This window comes from Chaetura pelagica, unplaced genomic scaffold, assembly GCF_000747805.2.
Source record: "Chaetura pelagica isolate M959 unplaced genomic scaffold, ChaPel_1.0 scaffold405, whole genome shotgun sequence".
NCBI lineage: Eukaryota > Metazoa > Chordata > Aves > Apodiformes > Apodidae > Chaetura > Chaetura pelagica.
In genome coordinates this window covers 6,294,607-6,317,804 of record NW_009953489.1, presented here as the reverse complement: position 1 = coordinate 6,317,804, position 23,198 = coordinate 6,294,607, and the positions used below count along the sequence as shown (strand labels likewise).

The 23,198-nt window shown below is 51.3% G+C and overlaps 1 protein-coding gene across 1 annotated transcript; it reads right to left on the bottom strand.

Moving 5' to 3' along the window:
* Nucleotides 1-26: 26 nt before the first annotated feature.
* Nucleotides 27-15,555, bottom strand: SH3GLB2 (SH3-domain GRB2-like endophilin B2). Its single transcript, XM_009998908.1, has 8 exons — nucleotides 15,393-15,555; nucleotides 14,924-15,052; nucleotides 13,748-13,881; nucleotides 13,173-13,265; nucleotides 2,906-2,995; nucleotides 2,299-2,399; nucleotides 1,024-1,288; nucleotides 27-402 (listed from the first exon to the last, which is right to left on the bottom strand). The coding sequence occupies exons 1-8, from the start codon at nucleotides 15,553-15,555 to the stop codon at nucleotides 295-297; spliced, it is 1,083 nt and encodes a 360-aa protein (XP_009997210.1). The 3' UTR covers nucleotides 27-294.
* Between the last annotated feature and the right edge of the window lie 7,643 nt (nucleotides 15,556-23,198).

Sequence of the window (23,198 nt, the reverse complement as noted above, 5' to 3'; positions counted from 1 at the left end):
CAAAGCAGCTGCCACCAGCACGGCTGGGGCGGGGAGAGAAAAATAATCAAGGAATCTTGCACCATCAAGACTAACCCCAAAGCTGCACTGGTAGGTAGCCAATCCAGTCCTGGGTGCCATCAGCCCTTTCCCAAAGCCTTACTGCAAGAGTTTTGCCACTTCTTGCCCACAATTCCCATATTAGCAATGGAGTGTCAACCCTGAAGAGAGCAATGGTCTCGGATGAAGAAATCCGCATTGGAAGTGCCAGGAGGTGAGGGGTGCATTCTGCTTGTACATTCTTCCTGGAGACATTTAACTTAACAGTTCCAAGTAAGTGACAGGAACTTTCCCTTTCTGGTTCCCTCTTTCCCCTATGAGCCAGTCTGGATCCATGCCTGGCAGGCTGTAGACAGTGATCATCTGGGGAGAGAAGGCAGCATTAGACAGGACCTTACTCTGCAGACAGAGCCAAGAAGTTCAAGATGGGCACTGAAAGAACAAGAATTCCTGCAGTTCCTGTAGCTCTGCCCTTTCCCTGGAGCTGTTGGCAGCTTCCATAGAAGCTCCAGCAGTCTGCCCCTCTTGCCTTTCCATTCTCCAGATTGACTCAAGGTATTTTTGCATGCAGGGTGGCTTGATACTGCCCTGTCAGCCCTTCTGCAGATGAATGTTCAGTTAACAAAAGAGTTTGCAAGTTGCTGAAGTTCATTTTCTTCAGCCTGATCAGAGTGGGGCTCCAGCCAGTAGCTTATCCCATTGCTCTGAGGGTCACAGTGAAGATACCAAGTATGGGGGTATTTTGTTAGCTGGGTACAGTTAGACTCCAGTGGGAACAGAAGAATTGATATCAGAGGGTGATAAACAGCCAATGGCCACAAGCACAAGTTCATATGGTGGGTGCTCATGTCATGGGAAAGACTCTTTGGCAGTTCCATCAAAAAGGGGGTTCAGGGACACAAAAAGTAACCAAGATCTTGCTGAGCATGCAATGGGGCTGCTGGGGAATTACAGCACAGGTCAACACAAGGAGAAGCCACCAACCTCATCTGCAAGAAGTGCCAGCTCGGTGCTGTCAGCTGCCTCATAATCATAGAGGACTCTGGCCTTCCGTGTCCCACTGGCAGGAGGTTTGACTTCATTTGGGTTCAGCACCCCCTCTGCCACAGTGCTGGGCACCCCCACGATGGTAGGCACAACTGGGATGGTGGGCACAGCTGGGAGTGTGGCAGCAGCAACAGCTGGAGGAGAGGCAGCTGCTGGGGGAGGAGAGGTGGAGTCTGCGTTGCCTACGAATGTGCCTGAAAATCTTACACGGGAGAGAAGAGCAGAGTTCAGAAAAGCTGGAGGGTGAGGAACCAAGAAAGAGCTCGTTTTGTCAGTAACAGGCTGGAGAGCTCCAGCTCAGGATGTGGTGGATCTGCACTGCCCCTTGAGCAGGCAAACACCCAGTTCCCAGGAGCTGAGCCTGTGCAACAGGGAATGTTTGTCAGCTTATTTTGATTCCAGTGCCCTCTGGGAGGACTGGCACGAGCCTGCAGAGCGCCAGACTGAGGGTGGCACCAGAGAGGGGGTTGGGCAGGGGCTGCGCTTGGCTCTGCAGCTGCTTAGTCTGCTCGTTCTTCAGGAAAGGGACAAGTCATTGTTGCTGTTAAACTGGATGTCACTCCCAGGCTTTTGGGGCTTTCTTGACAGAGACAGTAAAGGAGCTTGGTCTCATGTATCTGTAGCTAACCCCTCTGCACTGAGGGAGTGCAGCTCTGGCCTTTGTCTCTGCAGAGACTCCAGAGCTTGGCTGAGGTGGAGAGCAAGGGCCAGTCCTGTGGCACATCTTACTTACATTTCTCCCTTGGAGCTGTGAGCATGGAAAAGAAAGGAACAGGAGTAGTGAGTGATGGTGCAGAGGCACCAGCCCCTCCTGGGTCAGGCCACCCTGCTGAGGGGACATGTTCACAGACAAAGCAGCCCTGCCCACACCCTGGGGATGTGCAGCAGCACAGGACTAGTCACTGTTGCAGCTGCCTGGCAGTAGGAATTTGTCTCCCATGTCACTGAACTAGAGGAAGTGTTGGAACCCTCATGGCCATCGTGCTTTGAGATGGATGTATAAAAGCCACATGAATCCAATGGCAAATCCTGCTCTAAATGCACAACCACTGGGATTAATCACCATCCTGTGAGCTCAGCAGCTCTGCCAGAGCTGGGAGGGGACTTTAAACCTTCTACCTCACATTATAACGGGGGCTGGGGAAGGAGGCCTGAGCTCAGGGTAATCAGATGAGTAACCCTTTGGGAAGTAAAAGCAGCCTCTTGTCTCACCTGCCCAGTTGCTTCTGCAGGTCCAGCATGTACTGGTAACACTGGGCGTAGTAGTTGGTCTGAGCCTCCACAAACTCATGGAGACAGCGAAGATGGTTCACCTGGAGGGAGAAAATCCATAAACAGGTCTGTGAGTTTGAGTGCCAGGCACAGGAACCCTCTACCACCTACCCCCATGGGAAGCAGACCCGTGCACACCAGAAGTTAAGAGTTACTTGATTGTCCTGAATGCACAAATTTGTTACGCTTGGGAATATCGCAGAGGCCTAAGGGTGAGCTCAGAGAGGAGGCTGCTCCTGGCACTCTGGCCATGCCCCTCTGCCTAGTCCATGGCCACAGGGAGGGAAGAACAATGTTTTTCTGTCTCGGCAGCATTCTGAGGACTGCAGAACTGCAGGTGTCACAGTGGCACTGCCTGCCCATGCTTCCTTATGCTTTTAGTTGGAATATTCCAGGTTTTGTGAGGACGCTGCTGAGACCTCCACATTTATGACCTCTTCTACCTCTGGTCCCAGTGCAGGGCTCCAGCATCCTCTTGGCTTTCTTCTAGAAAGGAGCCAAGGGTCTCTGCAGTCCCTGCCACCCCCCAGTGACCTGCCAGACTCACATGTGTGCTGCTGATCCCCTCCAGCAGCAGCCGCGTCACCTCTGCCTGCCGATCAAACTCGGTCTGTGTGAGTCTGAGCTCGTGCTCTGCCTGCAAAACAGGACAGGGTGTTCCAACAGGGTGTTCCAAACAGCACCAGGGAAGGACCCCCTGGCTCTGCCTCCTCCAGGAAGAGGCAGCACCCACCTCCTCCACCAACCCCCCCTTTAGGCACTGAGGCAAATGTGCTGCTGGCTCAGTAGGATCCCTGTGACACTGAGCATCAGGCACCCTGGGTGAGGATCCCAAAGCCTCTGGCTGTAGTTCAGCTTGATTCCTGCTTGGTCCTACACCGAATCACTGCAGGTCATGGAATGGCAGCTCAAAATGGAAAGCTAGGAAGCTCCTAGTCCCACAGGACTGGAACTCTGCACAAGATGGAAAGGCTTTGTTAACCTTAAGGAGTGTGGAAAGCCAGTTCCCTGCCACCACCTGTCCTTGTATTCCCTGTTGTAGGACTCTGGGAACTGGGCAGCCAGGGTCTGTCCCCTGCAAAGGCAGCTCTGCCAACAGGACAGTCCGTATGGTCAGCATGTCACTGCAGCTGCTGCAAAATACAGCTCTGAGCTCTGCCCAGCCCCTCTCTAAGCCTGTGACACTGCAATGTGACAAGCTCCCCAGGATCCTCTCCAGAAGAGCAACTTTGCCTGGTACCCTGTGCCAGCACAGCACAAAGGCTGAGGCCAGGGAGCATTTAACCAAATGGCTGTTACTCAACCACACTGCTCCACAATGGAGATGACCATCCCAATCCAGCTTCCACCCACGGCTCCCCTTTGAAGCCAGTTACCTATCTTCAGCTAGGAGGAATGAAACAATGGTTCTCAGAAGGCAGCTGTGGCAGCAGAGATTGGGAATTCCAAGGCAGACTGGTGCTGGAGAACCCATTTACTGAATACACATAACATCTCTCCCCCCACCAGCAACCACTGGCCAGTTCTGTAGTACCAGAATACCCAGGTGGATCCTAGGAAAGAGAAAAGCTCCTGTGCCCTGTAGGTGTCCTGTGTCCTTCCCTTCTCCAGGAGGTGCAGCAGTCAGAGGGGTCCCTGCCTCAGTGCAGAGGTTCCTGCAGGGCACCAGTTCTGCAGCAGAGCTCCTGCTGCTGCTCTGGAAATGCCCTGATGCTTTGTCTTTAATCAGATTGGTCTATTTTAAGCTACAACTGATCTATTTTCTTGCATCCTCTGTATGAAAGGGATTATTTAAAGAAGGGGGAAGGCAACAGGAACCCGTGCAACGCTTTGCTAAGCACCAAGAGCTTCTTGCTCCAGTGAGCTCAGACTCCTCAGGAGCAGCAGAGCTCCCTGAAACTTGTGACAGGCAAACCCTCCTCCATTTGGCTCTGCCTGGGGTTTGACCCATTGCCTCTCCCTGCTCATTCTGAGCAGTTGCAGGATGTAGTTTCTTATAAAAGCTGGAACCTGGAAGGTCCCTTCCAGTCTTGTGCTTCTCCAAGACATGGAGAACTTTGAAATCTACTGCCATCCCTTGGTCTGCCCAACCAGGATAGACCAAAGAGGAACAGAGCCTTGTGGCTGCCTGCAGTCAGCTTGTTTCTTGGAGGAGCTGAAGGATTTAAAGTACAGGATGAGCTGGTTCAACATCAGTCTGCTCTGCTGAGGCATTTGGAGCAAGGCAGGCAGGTGGTGTCATGCACAGCATGCAGGGATGTGCACCCTGCAGCTTGGGCATCAGGCTAATGTGATCATCAGGCTGGGGGGGTTGGAGGCAATGGGATCGCAGAAAGTGTCTCTGGAAGCTGCACAACCATGTTGGAGCTCCACACAGAGCTCTCTCTAGTCCACTAGCAGTCCTTCATCCCTCTTCATGGACAAGTCACATCCTCTTGCAGACCCCAGAAAACAAACACAATCTGGGATTTGCCTCCACAAATAAACTCAGAAGGGTAAGTGCAGCTCACCCAGAGACAGTCAGCTCCACAACAGGCTCCACACCTCCCACCCTGCCCTCCTGGCAAAGCTGTTCCCTCCAGCAGCTGGGGCTATTCAAGGGGAAAACCTCTGCCTGTGCTCCAGCTCTGCTCAGAGCTCCTGCTTGCACCCAGAACAAGCAGGCAAGGGGCTGCTGGAGGCTAGTGTGGGGCACATGCAAAACTGGAGCAGGCAGGGCCTCTGCCAGAGAAGCAGAGCTGAATCACCTCCCAGCACATCCCCTCTGCTCCTCTGACACCCTCAGAGTGGACTTTTCCTGGTTTGTCTGGGAAGTCTCTCACAGAAGGTGCAGCCACCTGGCCCAGGGGGAGGCTCCTCCCAAGCCCCTGCCAGAGACACTGACCTACACAGCTGCAGGATCAGGCCCAGGGCTGAGCACGCCAACCTCCCAGGGTGTGCAGCAGCACCCCCACCCCCTGGACACCCCCAGTACACCCAGAAAGTTTGAGCAGTTTCAGCTGGGTACTTACCTTTTCCACCTCGTCGCTCCAAAGCTGCAGGGGCCACAGAGCAAGAGGAAAGGAGATCAGTGTTGGAGACATGGGGAGGCACTTGGCATTAACACCAAGGATGCTCAGGGACACAGCAGCCCAACTCCAGGGACAAGCCAGCCCTTCACCCAGCAGCAGCTGCCAGATCAATGCCCCTTCCCCTCATTCTTGCATCCTCGAGCTCAGTTTCCCAAGGGGAGAGCAAGTCCCTGCCCCCAGAGCCAGCAGCTCCGCTCCCTGCCAGGGCTGCTCCAAGCAATGGGCTCCAGCAGGAAAAGGATTCAGTAGCAGCCTGAACAGTGAAGGTGGTTCTGCTGCAGCCTGCAGAGGTTGGTGTTGCAGGACAGCTCTTCTTTGAGGATTGTGGAGAGGCAGGGGAGCTGCTGAAGCCCACAAAAAAAGGGCCCTAGGAGCTCAAGTCAGACAGAGGCCTGAGCTCCTCACCCACAGGTCTAGAGGGCTCAGGTTAATGGGATCACGCTGCCAACAAGCAGCTGAGCTGCAGTCAGGAGGAAGCATGGGCTGGATGCTGCCTTTGAACCAGGCAAAACATCATGCTGCTCCTTCCTACTCTCCTCACTCCCAGGGGCACATCAAGGACAGCACAACACTGCCAGCTGCTTGCTGGGATCTGGCTCCAGGACATGAAACAATTGACAAGAGTCACCCACAGGGATGGGAAAGGGAGAAAAGAGATAGAAAAACACATTGATCCTTCCCAGAGGTCCTTGGCTTGGCCATTCCTCAGCAAACTACTCCCTCAGCCCCAGCACCGTAAAGAGAAATCACCCTGGATCAACTGGGAGCACACCAGCCTGCCAGCAAAACCCCTCATCAGTGGGAGAAGGGGAGACGGCCTCTAAGGACTTCACCCTTTGGAGGTGTCACTTTTGGAGATGAGGAAAGTTCATCCCAGCACTGCTGAGTTTGCTCTGCAGGCAGCTGGGAGCTCCGTGCTGGATACTGGGGTGCAGGGGAGGAGAACATGCTCTGTTTACACCCAGGATCTCCCAGCTGAGCCTGGCTGATGTTTCCTCACCACCAACTGCCCTCAGGTGGGCTGTGGTAGCCCCAGGTGCAGGGAGGATGTCACCAGCCAATATAAGGAGCACCTGGAGGAGTTGCCTGCCCTTCAAAGGACTGAAGCAGGGAGGTGTTACACCAGGCTCCTCAGCTTGCTTCCTGCTCTGGCTTCTGCTCCTGGCCTGCAGCTCAGCTCCTGGTCCATGGTATGTAGCCTGACTGGCCTTTCTTACTTGAGCAGTTATTGTAGTTGCTCCCCTAGAAGGGCTGGGTGTTCTCTCTGACCTTTTGGTGGGTGTTTTGTTTCTGCAAACCAGGGAGTGGTTCAAACAAAGTCTGGGCAGCTTCAGCCATGTGTGTGGACACAAAGCTCTTCCCTTTGTCAGTCTAAGAGCTGCTACTCTGGAAGGCCAATGGTGGGAAGATCCTTGTAGGCAGCTGGGGAGCAGGTCCTGTCCTGGCCTCTGTCAGCACATCTTGTGATCTGGAGGAAGGATTCCTCCAGGGATAATGGGAAGCTTTCACCTTGGCCACAGGTCTTCCCACTTAGGTGCTGCAGACAGTACTTCAGCTATTTCTGGCTCCTTTAATCACTGCAATTCTGAATTTGTAGATGCATTTCTTTCTCTTCTGTTGGCCTTGCTGTGCAACCTCCAGCTCTGACCCTGTGGTGCTTTAGGGCTGCCCAGCTTTGCCCAGATCCATCCCTGGGCCAAAGCACCATGTGGCTCTAGTCACAAGTGTTTCAGGCAGAGAGCACAAAAAGCCATAATTTGCTCCTGTCTTCTCCCACCCCAGCTCAAGCCAGAGGAACCCTCTGTAAGGTTCTCAATCTGATTTTCTTGGCATCATTCCTAGGAGTACAGCACAGGACAAGTGACAGGGTCTGAGGGAAAGGGATATTTAGGCTTACACAGCCCACAAACACCTTCTTATACAAACACAAAGGTCAGTGTGGGAGAGAGGAGAAATGGCTCCTCAGCCTCCAAGTCATACAAAACAAGGGAGGTGCTTGTCTCCAGGTGGATCTAATTCCATCTGAGCCCTCCTGTTATGGAAGGGAGAAAAATAAAAGCACCACATTATTCACCTCTCCAAAAAGCAATATAAATTTAGAACCCAAATGGGAGCCCTGCTTGAGGGCATGTGGTCTAGGAGAGAGTTGACCTGTTTGCTCACCTGTAAGACAAAGTTGTTACCTGGGCATAAGCAATTCCCTCCCCCCAGAAGGGAGCAGAGCTCAGCAGCAAGATGAGCAGCAACCACTGCTCTCTAGGACACACTAAGGCTAAAGAAGCACAAGGACTCTGGCCTGGAAGAGAAGCAGAGCAACAGTATGAAGGGCTCCTACCTTGCTGCAGTGCCTGACCCCTTGGGATGAATGCTGGGATGAGAGAGCTTGTTGCAGAGCAGTCCTGCCTGCACAAAGCTGGGCAGCAGTCTGGGCTCAGCCCATGTTTTGCTAATTAAAGATGCTGTTTGTTACCCATCACCCCTGCTAGTGCAGCTGGACTTCAGGTGGCACTTCCACCAGCAGTTGCAACCTTCAAAATAATATAGGTAGTTTTGGAAGCCACCAGGAGCAGAGCTGGCTTGGCCAGCAGGTTTCCTACAGGTACTGCTGGCAGCTCTACCACCAAACAAGATCATGGACAGTGCTGTCTACTCACCCAGAGCAGGTCAGTGTCCTGGAGCTCTGCTCTGATGCCATCACTGCTGCCAGAGCTCCTCTAGCAGAGCTCTGAGGGACCACTGAACTAGGCAGGGATATAGGTCATGTTACTGTCCTTGGCATCTGCTCCCCAACCAGTCTGAAGTTGGGTGCACGTGTTCAGCTGAGCATCTGGGCACAAGCAAGATGCTAATGCACTTTGTGCATACCCTTCCCTTCAGGTCTTCTTCAGAAAGCCTCAGGAAATGAGCAGGACACTCTGGTCTCATCAGAGCTACTGAGAGGCAGGGAAAGCCCAGTTCCTCTCCTCTGATTCTCCTAGAGTTGAGTTTTAGTCCATTCATTCTTGCTGTACCTGCACTGTCCTTGGAACAGATCTTTCCCAGGTAGAAGCCAGAGCCACGGGCTCACTGCTGGTTGCTGTGCTAGGAGAGGTGGAAATGAAGCTGCAGCTTCTTCCTGAGGACTCTTGCCACCAGGCCAGTTATCTGTGGAAATAGTTTTCTAGCTTTCATACAAAGCTATTTCTGATCCCAGCATTGCTCTCCAAGAAGGTCAGGACAGATTCCCCTGGGAACTAACACTGATGCTACCAGCTCAGACATTCCACTTTCTCCAAATGGGATGGGTTACCCATTAACCAATTCCAACTGGATTCCATGTGTTTTCTTTGCTGGAAGGCTGGGCTATCCTTTTTCCTATCTAGAGATCCCCTTCCCCAGCTCTTCCACTCCCAGATTATTCCACTAGCAGGCATCAGTGTTGTTCTGAAGGCTATTTAGGAAGCAAGATGATCAGTTTTCAACATTTTAACGAGAAATGTGACAATGTGCAATGGGGAGCCATGAAGACAGCACAGAAGTCAACTGCTTGACCACAGCTACTCAGTGCAGCACAGTAGAGATGCAACAGGCTGGTCACCTACCCCAGTGGATCTGACTGTGTGACAGCCACTGACAAGCCCTGAGGTGAAGGGAAAAAATTGGCCTCTAATTGCAGAACAGACATGCCTGCATGGTCAGCCTGCTGTGACAGAGGTGTGATGGGTGGCAGAGAGATTCCTCTACCTTTGCTTCTCTTGACCAGCTACAAAGCCACTGAGCACTGACACCTCAGTACTGATCAGGCAGTCACACGTGTGACATTGCCAGTGTACAGGTGGAACCAGCCAGGAAGGCTACCCCTTGAGGGTTTTTTTCTTTTCAGTTGCTCCACTAGCAATAAAACCCAGAAGGTTCCCACTAGAAATGTGGAAAAGGATTGGCAGAGAAACTGGGAAGCAAACCAAGCAGCACAAGTGCCAGACCCTGACCACACACACCCCCATGGGGGTGACCTGCACCCTTATGTTGAGTCAGAGGAACCCTGGGCAGCCCATGTCACATTAAAATGTTGAAAACAGCAGAGCTCTAGGTCCGAGTTGAAGTCGGGTGAAGAGAGGGGCAGGAAGAGGTTGGAGAGGCAACATCCAGGAGGAGACAATCTTACCGCTGAGGCGCTGGCGGAGAGAACGTAATTACGAGGTCTAGTCTCCTGAAAGTCAGGGACAGCCTGCAGTGGGGAACAGAGGGTCATGGACAGGTTATGCAGAGGAGTTGGCAGGAGTTGGTTGGGCCATGGATGGAAGAAGGGACTAGTGTGTTGGTTTTTTTCCTGTGCTGGGAGCTTAGTTTGGATCTTTACGGGGTGGCAGGAGGGAGGTGTCCCAGCAGCCTGGGAAGCCAGGCCGGGGCAAGAGGAGAGGGACTGGGACACACCTGGTACCTGGGCAGCAGGTACTTCTGCTGTTAGAAACTCTGCTTGTACTTGGAGTTGTCTGCTCATACATGGCCAGTTGGAGTGGAGATGAGACAGCACAATCCCAAAAGCATTTTCCATTCCCTTGCAGCCAGCAGGTTGCTCATGTCATGTTGGCTCAGTCCAGTGGGCAGGACCTTCTTCCCCCATATTTCCTGATAACAAGTCCTAGAAGTGTCCCTGTACAGGGCCTTGTCCTTTAAGTGGGCATGTTCACCAGCACGAGAGCATCCTTTCCACAATGCCTTTTAAAGGAACACGTCTACTTGTCCTTACTCTCACCAAGCCTCTGGGCATGTTTCCTCCTAACAGATGTGCTATTTTCAGCAAGAGACATGGCTTAGCCAGAGCAGACCCAGTCCCAAACCTTGCTGTTGCCCAAGGCAGTGTGTGAGTTGTAATCCCAGAGCTCAGAAGACCTCTAAGATACCTTCTCCATAGCCAAACTTCTGCTCTGAGGCAGGAAGACTTAAACACTCTGGAGGTTTTCCTCATGGGGAGTTCACCCCCACTGGGCTCACTCACCCTCCCAAATCATGGTCTCTCCAGCCTAAGACAAGGTCTCCTCCTGGGACAGCCTTGGCTGTAGAGTTGGCCAAAGAGAAGCCAACCAGCCAGTTTATATCAGGACCATCCCACTGCTGTAGTGGATTAGGACATCCTCCTGGTCAGATGTCACTGTACAAGGCTGGCACACAACCAGCTGCAACCCAGCTACATTGCTAATCCTCTCAGGTCCTATATTTCTTCTCCCAGGTTAATGTCTTGGTAGCTCACCCAGATCTAGTTGAACACACTGAGCCCTGAGCAGCCTGCTGGAATGAGTGACCAGTGTGTGGAAGAGCAGCCAGGCAGGCCCAACAAGAGGAGGTTGTTTGGGTTCTTTTAAACCATCTAGGAGTTTTGGGGATGGCTGGAGGAAGGAATAAGGAGTGATTCCTAATACAAGTTGAACCTGAATATAGGGACAAAAATGCACCAGTGAGATTTGAGGCCAGCACAGCAGCTGGGTCTGACTCCTCCTGTGGGGAGAGATGTTTCACAGAAATAGCTTGTTATACTTTTTTATTTTAAGGATCAGGAGCAACTGAAGCAACCTCTCCTCCCATTCCTTGGTCTCCAGAGAGTCCCAAAACAAGTCATAGCACATGGGATGAAGGAGGCAAGCTGCTCTTGCACTCCTATGCATGGACAAGTTGTATTTGCAAGCAGTGGTCAAAATGGACCCACCTCCCTCCCCCTTCTGCTCTCCTAATGGGGAAAATGGGCAGAGCCCTGGAGCCTGGAGGACAGAACAGCACCACAACCAGATCAACCTGCCTGTCATTGTCTCTGGCCTGCCTCCCTTCCAGGAGAGGGACTTCCCACCCAACCTGGTCTCCTCCTGCCTGCAGCTGGAGGAGGCTGAGTGGGTCTTTATGGGAGGCCAAGCTTCTCTTGAGCACTGCTTGCAAGCAGCCTTGATGGAACCAAGTGCACATTCCAGAGGGGCTACAGGCAGCTGACAGATGCTCCCAACTTTCTGGAGCACCATCCCCAGGCAGCCACAGCCCTGACCACACTCAGTACATGCTCCAGGGCCAGTCCCAATGGGACAAGGAAAATATGAAGTTTCATTTAAAATGGGAAAGAGACAATGAGAGGTGTTAAAGGGGAAAAAAAATAAATCACAGCACTGTTAGCACAGTCAATACTCACATCTCCCTCACACTGAGCAAATCACAAAGAAACAAAACAAAAAGGTTAGTAAACAAAACAGCATCAACAGGAAGGACAAAGCACAAAGTCTGAGGGAAATGCACGAGCCCAACCAGCTGAACAGCAGCTCCCAGGTCTGGGCAGCAGCACATCTGGAGGGTCAGACACAAGACAGAAGCTGTGGGAACACAAGTTTGCACTTGTTGGGGGGGAGCAGCAAGAGAGGGGTGAGCTGGGAGAGGTGTGGGACTTTAGGCCAGCTTGGATGGAGAAGTATGGCACGGGACAGGGGCCTGGCACAGGGAATGCTCTGGTCTACTGATGAGTTAACACACCCAGAGCAGGGGCAGAAGTTCTCCTCCCAGGCTGGGAGCTTCCCTGTGTGCCTGGTGTTCCAGTTGTCACTGGGGTGCTCTGAGGCCAGGGACCCAACCTTTAAGCTAAGCTGAGCAATAGGTGGGTGCCTGGAACAGTTGAGGTTGCTCTTCTGTTCTGTGATCTGTTTTAAAGAAGCAGAGGGGCTGAAACGTGGCTTGGGGTGAACACCTTGGAAAGCCTGAACTGGCTCTACAGCTCCAGCAGGAAACCAAGCTTTTCTTTTCCAGCTGCAGAGAAGTTCCTTACCCAAGGGTCTCTGTGCAGCTCAGAGTCCTTGGGATCACTTCATGTAGGAAGCAAGGTAAAGAGGAAGAGGGTGGAAAGGCAGGAAGCACAGGAGGTGCCTGAATTCCTGCTTTGCTTTGAGCTCAAGATAAAGCAGTGGGCACCATTTCCCCCTGAGACTGGGGGCACCATCCCCTTCAGAAGGGGAATCAGGGATCCCTGAAACTACCTTCAGTGGATCTGCCTGACCTGACTGATGAGAGGAACTTCTCTCAAGGGGCAGTTATTGCTTTTTTTCACTTAGAGCTTTGTTCAGGGCTTTTCCCCATAGGCCTGAGCACTGTTAGACCTGCTAGTGGAGGCTGCTGAGCTTAGCACAGCTTCCCTGTGTGGTATGTATGCAGTTAGAGCTGGAGGAAAGGAAAAAAACCTGGGAACTGGTCACCCAGGCAGCTGCAGGGCCAGAGGCCCAACTGAGCAGATGGCTAGAAAATGGGCTCATGGCAAGGCTCTGAGGGTGGTATCCCAGTTTGTCCCAGAGGCTGACAAGGATTCCTGCCTATTCTGATGGCACATATTTGCTGCAGAGCCCCAGTGTCCTTTCCCCTGGTGCACCTCCCAGCTCAGCTCTCTCTTGCCTTGTTTTGAGATCCCCAGGGAAACTCAGCAAGTCCTCAGGTAGATGCAGCATTTTAGCTACTAGTACAAAACCACTAGCAGTCAGGAGATGGGAGCCTGGTTCAAGTAGAAGTTTCTAGACTCTGGAAGCTCAGAACTATTTGTTTCAACAGCTGCTCCATGGGAGGGTATCCAAGGAGCCAGCATATGGCTCTTGCTCCCAGATTAGACGAGGAATACCTCACTCACACCTGCCAGAGCCAGGACAGAGTGAGGCAGCCTAGTTTTTCCCCAGAGAACATGTGGTATTGCTCATGTGAGCCAAGTCCTGGGGTCAGGATGAGAGAGAGGAGAATGAGGGGGCAAGTTACCGCTGCTTTTGCCTCGGCAGCTTTGGCTTTCTTCAACCTGGCTTTGCAGGCATCCAGGTCCAGGCGGCGGTTCTGCAGGATCCTCCTCTCTTTCTGGAAGGGACAGAAAATGGGATAAGAGCAGACTGCTTAGGAAGGTGCTGGGGAGGGAGAGGGACAAGGTATCATCTAGGAATCAAATCTATTTCCTTATCCAAAAATGCTTGGGAGAAGGAAGCAGTTGCTGTGCTCAGCTCGTTAGCAAGAGTTTTGGGCCTGGCTACCAGGGACATAGACCAACCTTCTGGAAACAGGGCAGCCTGTGGTAGTGGTGCCCCCTAAGCTGCAGGAACCAGGGAAGGAGGCAATTTCCTCATGCACTTCAACTAGCAATCCTTCCCTGCCACCGGGGGAGCCCTGAGCAGCTCTAGGACTGGTATTCCCCTATCCTTGCATTTTTTGAGGGTAGAAGTGTGGAGTCCTCCTTTCTCATAGGGAAGGAAAATGAGATGATCCAGCACTGTCTCTCTCTGTCCCTCTGCCCTCCTTGTCCCTGGTGACAGGGCAAGCTTCCCCTCCCCTGGTGCCAGACTTACAGCAATGGTTCTCCAATCCCCTTCCAGGAAGTTGCGCAGGGGGGTGAGGAAGGTGATGGAGGCAGAGTGGATGAAGTCCCGTTCTGCTGCACCCAAGCGCCTTTGAGTCTCTCCAACTTTTATCAAGGTCTTCCCTGCAACAACAGAAGCCTTCAACTCCAGGAGAAACCACCTAACATTGCATTGGCTTCAGCCAACTCACCCAGAGCCACCAGGCTCCAGTGCCGGGGGACAAAGGCGCAGGGTACCCTGCCTGGATGAGGTGTCCCTGCCTGTACCACACCAGCTTCAGTCCAAACTAAAATTTGGTTTAGCTTGAGGCCTCTTCCCAGCTGCTCCCAGTGCAGCTTTGATCTTATCTATCTGCTGAGGTACTTATTCCACTGATGTCCTTTAACTGCTGCACCTGCGTGCGCAGAATGATCTTTGTCCCATAAAACAGGCAGGGGAACAGAGCAGCAAATTAAAAAGCACCAGAGCAGAAAAAAGAGTTGATTAGGCAGTGCTGGCTATAAATGCAGCTACAGCTGTTCTGCCTGTAACAGGACTCAGTATTGAACAGCTATTGATCTGGAGAGCAGTAACAAAGCTTGTGGCAGAGGCAAGGACAGCTGGAAGTCCAGGCTGTGTTTCTGTGCAGGTCTGTTGCTTAAAGAAGCCCAGAATTCCTAGAGAAAGGGGCAACTACTAGGATTTCAGAATAGAAAAATGCACTGTGGTCAGAAGGGGCTTGTTGAGGCTTGTAGCCAAGAACCAACCTTCCCAATCTGTTTTCCTGTTCTTTCTGGTAGATGAAGGTTTCCACCCTTCACTTGAAGGACACAGTTTAAATGGTGTTTCTCCTATAACCAGTTCCACTGGAAACCCTGAATCCATGTGTCTTTATTTGTTCTCTAGCTCTGCCAGACCTGAGCACTGCACTGGGAATGGGAAGCATTCCTTGCTGTGGAGTAAGACAGACTTCCCACTTCAAGTGGGCTGTTTGCTTCTGTGCTAGAGAAGACCCTTCTCTGGCATCAGCTTTGACACACCAACAGGCAGGTTGCTGTGGGGAGAGCAGGCCAAACTGCCCACTCTGAGAGGCATACTGAGGAAGTCTTAACCCAAAACAGAAGTGGGGATGCTCTTAAGAAGGGATGGATTCTCAGGGCTTCTAAATTAGCCAGGCTGACTTACCATAAGGTGTCCCTGGCCCAAAGTCATTAGCTGCTTCTGTCATGTACTGTGCCAGCAGTTCCCCATTGGTGACCCGGGAAGGCACCTTCCGGTCAAGCTTCTCATAGAGGAATTCTTCTACTCTGGCACCTGGAATGAGGATGGCACCAGTGGGTACAGGATGGATGATGGAGGGCCCCCCTGGGACTGGCATTCTGGGTGACCCACCCCATGCAGTCCTCAATCATGAATTAGGTAGCAAGCACCAGAACTGGGAGCTGATGTTCCTTCCACAGTTCCCAGAAGCGCTGCTGGGCTGTGCAGGTTGGATGGGGCTTGGAGCAACCTGGGCTGGTTTGTGTGTGCAAACACAAGTTTCTCCATCTCCTACAGTCTCAATGGCACAGGGCTCTCTGCCAGAGGGCATGTCTTTTACCACTGAGCTGCAAAAGGTATTTGTCCTTCAAGAGTCAGAGGGAGCTGGACTTACTGGGGTTTGGCTGTAGCAGGACTTCAGTCTGACGCAAGATCTTCTCTGTCCAGTTCTTTGTGCAGTCTGCCCTGGCCAGAAGGTTTTCAAAGTGAGCATCTAGTTCAGTCTTCTCAGCCTGACCCAGCTTTTCTTCAGTAAACTGCAGGAAGGAGGTAGTCATTAGAAGGTCTGTTCTACGGAGGTAGTCATTAGAAGGTCTGTTCTACTAAAGCTCTTAAGAGACACTGAGGCTTCTTCCATCTCATGCATTTATCTTAGGAGTAGAGGTAAAAAGCCTGCAAGGTGTCATTCCTTGTTCCCAGGCATCTTTCAGGGGAAAAGAGCACTTTTGTGCCCAAGAGTGGAACAAACATCGAGCTAAAAATAGAACCCAGACTTGAGAGGTGTTCTGGAGTAAGTAACTTTTAATAAGGTCTGGCACCAAAATACTCCAGTTGTGAGGAGTCTATTTAAATGTGCACATGGCTTCCAGTATGTTGTGCAGGAGAGCAACACATCCTCCACGTGAGGCAACACGCCAGCTCTCTTCATCTCCTCCTAATCAACCCTATGTCCTGCAAACCCCGTGGGATAAGGAGCACCACTGCCACCTGACAAGCCAGGCTTTCTCCTCATCTTACTAGTTTTGCCATAGGGCTTGTTACTGCCTTTGGACTGACAGTGTCTGAGCACTGCCTCCCAGCTCACCTCCTGCCTTGCTGGCAGTGAGGTTTAAGGAGGCTCAAACTCAGGACTTAGATAAAAATGCTCCCAGCATGTGTCTTTTCCTCTAGGACACATTCTGAAGCAGGGTATTGAGAGAAACATCATCTGACTTCTCTCAGTACTTGGATTCATACTGGTAATGGACTCTCTCTCCCTCCATGATTCCTTTTAAGGAAGCAGGGTAAAGCAGCTTCTGCAAGTCCTCAGTGTTTTCATACTGGGCAGTGACATCTGACAAGCAAGGATTGTCAGTCTGGAGGTGCAGAGTCAGCCTGGACACTCCCCATTGCTTCCTTGGGGAATTTCTGAGAGAAGATCCCATTCCCTCTCATCCCATCCTCATTTTCCACTTGCTCCTCTCAGTGATGTTGGCCACATTTAGTGTATTTTTAAGCATGATTTCCTGCTCTTGATGGAAGCAGCATCTTGTTGGATAACACTGAAACACCCCTCCAGACAGCTATGCCACATGGGATCCTACAGAGGTTGCAGTTGTCCTTTCAGCCCTTGTTGCTGGCCCCTGGTGCCCCTGTTATCAGGACATGGTACTGTGCAATACCTGGTACAGTCCAGGTGCCCAGAGATTAAAGCCTGGTTAAAATTCTTAGATAAAATACAACTCCTGTTTGATCTGCCACTTGTATGTTCTCCCCTATCCCACAGCTCAGTTCTGGATGGGCCAAGATGCCCTCTTCATGGGCTGGTGTCTGCTGCCCCTCCTGAAAAGCTTCTTGGCAAGCTCAGTGGCTGCCCAGCAGCCCCAGCTGCATTCACATCCAGTACAATGCTGGGAACAAAGTGAGATAAGGAACAAGCCCAGAACCAGGGCAAACAGGCTGCAGGAGTCCTGTTACCAGCCCTGCAAATGTTACCAGATGTCCGAGATACAGAAGCCCTGCAGGTCTGTTTACACAGTGACCTGTTTGGGCAAGATCCCAGCTAGAGGCAGTGAACTGCTTCCCCTGAGAATGGTGGTGACAGACACTGAACTGCAAGGACAGTCACACTCTCTTCTGCAGCCTGGTGGGGACAGAGGACTTGCAGCCATGCATGAAGAGGCACTAGTCTCACTAGTCTCTTCCTCAGCACCAGTAGCCCCTGGTTACTGGTGCTTATTTTCACCTCAGTCCTGCCATGGCCCTGTGGCTATTGCTGGATGTGGCTAAAAGCAGATTCAAGGCCAGGGGGTATTTGCTGTGCTTTGTACCCAATGGCTGGGATTGTCTCTGGGGGATGCACAGGACAGACGTGTGAGCAGCTGAGACTTTTCCTCTGTCACTGCTAGGAGCCCAGGTCTGTGCTCAGACTCTGCCAGGCTGAGCTGAGTCACTGCCATGCAGCAAACTGGGGCTTCCCAGGTATTTGGCACCAATTCTCCAGTCATCTGTTCAAGAGCTTTCTTACACAAGCCAAGACTTTTTGATGCAAGCCTAACATTCTCCCTTGCCCCCCTCCCCCTTTGCCAGACAGATTTTTGAGATCTCATCTCATTTTCAAATCCAGATATTCTTCCTGCAGTTTAGACTCATCCTGCACCAGCATCTGCCCTGGAGCTGTCAAGCCTAAACCCAGTTCTCTGTCAGCTTCTTACAGCATTGCTGCAGAGTCATATCACTGCTGAAACTCTCCAGTATCTTCACAGTGGAACTGCCAACCTCTTGAATCGTTCCAGCTCTGGGGCCCTTTGCAAAATTCACCAGCAGTACCTCCTAGTATCACTGGCCCTTGTGACTATTTTCTGTAACCCACCCCTTAACCCACTGTTGTGGGTCATTTGCACAGCACTTGGCCAGAGAGCAGCCAGGACTCAGTCACTCAGTTCTTAGGACAGGCACTAAAGCTGTTTGTCCTGCAAGAGGGCTGAGGACATGCCCTGTGGTCACTGCAAGCCTGGGCTATGACAGAAGGGGAGAACTGGCAGGAATTTCAGTCACAAACTGTAGTTCCAAAGGGTCAGGCCAGAAATCAACCTCTTATTGAGGCTTTCTGTCAGTTGGAAAGCAGGGCAGGAATGTCATAAAGTGGGTGCAAAGGCATGGGAGGCTGTAGGTCACATACTGGGAGACTGTTACCTAATTTCCACCTCATTCCCTGAGTGTTTCCCTTACCCTGCCTAAGAAATCAGCTATGCTGCAAAGACCAGAGCCAGGCACAGCCTCGGGGCTGTTGGTACCACCTTACTGCAGGTTGCAGAGTGCTCTTTTCCTCCACAATAACACCGCTACCTCCTTCTCTGTGCATGGGTACACTGATCCAGCTCCCCTTGACCTCTAACGTGACTTTTTAGATGGATCAGAGAACTCGCCCAACTTTACAGCACTGCTGGGAATGTGCCATCAGGTGCAGGGGAGAGCAGGACCACCCCCTGCAGGAGCAGCTTGCAGTGGGATCAGATGAAGCTTCTCATGCAAGCACAGCCAGCGAAGGAGATTAGAGCTAAGTTACACCACCTCATCCCATGAGCTGGTTCTTTCTTATTCCTGGTGTAAGTGGAGATCTGAGCTTTCAAGTGGCAACAGGTCTCAGTTGCTGATCCCCCTCTCAGGTGGCTGCCTAAGTCAGTGTCCCCAGCGAAAAGCAGGGCAGAACAACAGCAGTTCTTAAAAGTCTGGCTACTCAAGCATTTCAAGCAGAACTTTCCCATAAAGGACTTATGCTCCTAGGAATTTGTTTTTGTAACACTTACAGCAATTTTAGTAGTTTCCTTTCCACTGAACAGATATAAGATTTCACTCTGAGGCCAAGAGGCACAGAACAGATGAAATGATCATGCATTTATGGCTCCTGACTGTAAAGAGACACATTAGAAATATTTTGTGCCTTGCTGCTCCTTCACTAGTGGCAGAACTCCTTCCATTTGTTGCCTTAGAGCCTGACAGCTGGGTCAACAGTCCTGCCCTGAACCGATTCCAGGATCTGCATCCTGGAATCAGGTGCCAGGTCACAGGCTGATCCTGTCCCCAGGAGGCGTCCCCGCACTGCCCCGGCCGTGTGCAGGGAAGGGGAGGAGGTGATGAATAATGCAGAGTAGCCCTTTGTGAGTGCCACTCTGGCTCTCCAGGAAGAGGAGAGTCATTGCTGCATTCCAGGACATCAATAATTCAGCCAAAGGTTGGGTTTCCTCTGGCTTGGCTGGCCAGCGAGAACACTAGATGCTTTCTCAGGGCTCGTGTGGGCAAAGCAGGCTGACAGACTGGGAGAGCAGCACTTGGGTGACTTTTGCTTCCCAAAAGAAGCAAAAATGATCCTGGACTGCAATGATGGCAGTTTGGCTGCACTCTCAGCTTGGGGAAAGAAAACCCCCTTTCTCCAGGGGAACTGGTAGAGACACTACTGGGATGTCAGGAGGGTGAGCAGGTGGAGCTGAGCTGGATGGGTCCCTCTGCAGCTGCAGCATCAAGAAGCCTGTGCCTGCAGCCCTGGAGATTAAAGATCATCGAGGTTAGGCTTTAAAATGGCACGTGTGTTGTTTTCTTTGCTGAAAGCATTAGCACCTTCCCTCTCTTTAAATTGAGGGGAATAAAATCCCAGTCTTCCCACTGAGTTGTGCCAACACCACAGCTGTTTTGCACAACGCAGCACAAGTTGGCTGCTGTCCCTTCCAGGCTTGTGTGATTTTTTCCATCCCTCTGCCCTCCAGCTGGCCCAGGCCTGCATGCTGTGATCTTGGTCAGGGTACCTGTAGCCCCCTTGCAGAGGATCTGGTGGCACAGTTCAGGCCCTTGTACCACTTGCAGGGTCCCCAGTTTTTCCATCTGGGAATTACTTAGGACTTTTCACCTTAAATCACAGAGATTGAACCAGGGCCTGGAGTGTCAAACAAGGAACCAGTTTCCTGCACCTGCCAGTGGATTTGGGTCATTGGATGTTCTGAAGCCTCTGAACTGCCCATACCAGGTTATGGTAACAAATGGTGACCAGAGGCACAACAAAATCAGTTCAGGCAAATCCACCTCCAAGCTCATGCAGGGTCACATTAGGAGGGAAGCCATAGCCACTCTGTCAGCATCTAAAAACTACCTGAGTGTTAGTGGCTCTGGACCAGATACAGAGTATGCTTCAAGTATTTGGTCACCAGGAGTCAGGAAAGCTAGGCTGGGAGCCAAGTAAAACTGTGCTAGAGGACAGAAGGAAGCCATTAACTGGACAGCTTGGTTAACTCATGGGCAAGGCATTTATGAGAGGGAAAAATATTGCCCTTGTGGATTCATAGGCGTGTTTCAAATGGGAACATGCTCTGGCCTGTGCCTCTTCAGAGCCCTCTTCTTAAGTCACCTCCTTGTTCTCTTGACTTGTAAGGTGTCCAGCAACCAAGGTATCAAGCCCATCAAGTGGAGGAGAAAAGTTTGTTTTATCACCAGAGTCGAGAGAGATGGGGGAGTCTGGTTTTCTTCAAGAAGTAATTACATTAGCAGTGGGATAAACACCCAAAAGCTGGACCCACTTGTGGGCGATTTCACCCAGAGCCACTTTACATCAGAATTGACAAAAGACAGACACCTACAATTATTTCCAGACATCCCTGAGAGAGCCTGGCTTGTATTCTGTCTACAACAGATAGATTCAGTGTGTTACCTCAGGAAGGAGAGATGCCAGGTCAGCAGGGAGGCTGGAGCTGTTAGCATGGCTTCCTCTGCAGAGGTTTGGGATCAGACCCACTTACTGGTAGCTCAGAGGTGCAGCTGATCAAAAAGAAAGGCCTTATTCTTCAGTGAAGATGAAGAGAATGTCCTGTTTGAACTCTGTCTGCAAGTGCTGCAGTTGTTAGGGGTTATGTGCTGGATCCCCTCTGAGGATACTAGCTTGATTGCTGCAACTGGTGGTGGAAGTGTCAGTACAGAGTGGGATGCTGGTCCTACCAAAGCTCTCTGTTCTTGCTCAAGCCTTAGAAGCTTGCTCCCCACTTCCAGGGCAGCAGAGATGACCATCATTTTCCTCCTTTAATTCATCTACTAACTGCTTTGCTTTGCTGAAGGAGAGCACATGGGATGCCATGAAGCCCATGGGACACTGCCTGGGCAGGGATTGCATACACAAGCCTGGTAAGTAGTTACTGCTTATAGAGTTTTGGGGAGATACTACACAGCTGCTTTGTCACAGCCACCTCTGTCCAGCTCCTGCTGGAGATGGATACAGGATTGCTCACCCAGGAGCACACAAGCCCTTCAAGCTGCCTAGCTTCTCAGGTAGGAGTCATACTAACTGGTGCCTGCCCTAGGAAGAGCCATGTAAAGATGACAGTGGTTTGTTGAGGGCTTTTTTGATCATGAGTAAGGTCAAGTCTAGCTCAAAATCCTTCATGCAGCACATATATTAGGTTGCACTTGACAGGCTTCAAACCACGACTGCTCCTGCTCTAGGCTGCAGGGAATCCAACCCAGGGGTAGTGTGTTGACCATGCTCTGCCTCTTTCCCCCTTGCTGGGCAGAGCTACAGCCCTTCTTCCAGTTTGAGTTTAGCTCTTATGTGCTGGCCAGACATCTCAGCCAGACAGCAGCAGCTAATGCTGTCTGAGTGGCACAGCACATAATGGCCAGTCCATATATCTTCCAGTCACTGCAGTTCCAGTAAAACATCCCTTTGTTAAATTTCTAGAGCCAAAGAAAGCACCTCCAATGCTATAGAAAGCTGAGCTTATCCCAGGCAGGTCTATGGTCCTCCTGAAAAATGTGCTGTGCTGAAGAGTGCTACAGACCAAATCCTTGCTGCCAACAGCAGACCTCAACTGTCATTTCTGGCTCTTGGTGGAGGTGTTCACCCACACTAGCAGCAGGACTCTACAGGGACAGCCCAAAAAGGCCTAATTCCCCTAGCAGTTACATTTCAGAAAGTGGTTTTCAGCCCCAGTGATCCATTTTTTTCCAGTCTCCACCTCTTACGTGAGCACCTGCATGCTGTTCACAAGTACCAGTGCCCATTTTGTTTCAAGAAATTACTACTGTAATTAGTCATATGAATATTCATATAAGAGATGATGTGGAGTAGGTGTAGCAGGCAGAAGCCACTATTTATAAACGCCTCCTTGCACTAGAATCACTGTGTGCAGACACTGTTCCCATGCCTGTCTCCTTCCCACGCCTTGAAGCTAAAAACCACTTATCAGAGTCTTACAACAAGGCTTCTAAACATCAGATTTCTTTACAGTATTTCTTCCTTTTTTCTGCTACCAAGGTCATTTGCCCAAGAACAGCATCTTTAAGCTTTCCATCTGCTCCTTTTCCCATGCCTGTCTCCTTCCCACGCCTTGAAGCTAAAAACCACTTATCAGAGTCTTACAACAAGGCTTCTAAACATCAGATTTCTTTACAGTATTTCTTCCTTTTTTCTGCTACCAAGGTCATTTGCCCAAGAACAGCATCTTTAAGCTTTCCATCTGCTCCTTATTTTGCACCTGTAGTTAATATCTCTCTTTTTTTTCATAACATATGACTCATTGGCACTGTTACAGGAGGGGATATCTGTTTACAGGAGATCAGTTCCTAAAAGAGCCAGAATTACTCCACTGCACAGAAGGTTTGGAACAAGACAGTACTGCTCTGTTTATCAGCCTCCCCCCAATAGGTAGAAGAAGAGGCCCAGTTCCAGAGTCACCAGCTGGACTTTGCTTTTCAGGCAGGATCCCCACCAACTCTGACTTGCCTCTCACCTTGCCTGCCCAACCAGGAGCAGTTTTCCAGTTATTATGCCCAAGGAGCAGACAAACTCAGCAGCCACATCTCACCACCTGCTGCACACTTTGCTCCTCACAGGCCACCAAGTTTCTTCACTGCATCCCCAGCAAGTTCCTGATCTCCAGTTTGTGAAGGATGGTCCTGATGCCATCTCAGCCCACCCAGACACAGCCTGCTCAGTCTCAACAGCTCCTGCCCATCACTGTGCTCTGTCAGGGCCTGGGCGGTATTGCTACCTGAGCTCCCAAGGGAGAGAAGTGCAGAGCAGTGAAGTGCAGACCATCTGCAAGGCCACCTCTCCCACATCTCCAGCAAAAGGACACAGTTCCCCGATGGCTCTGGGAACTGCTAACTGAACAGCTGCTTGCGAGATAAGCGTGTATTTGAGAACAACAACCACCAGGCAAGCAACATCCTCTCCAAGGCC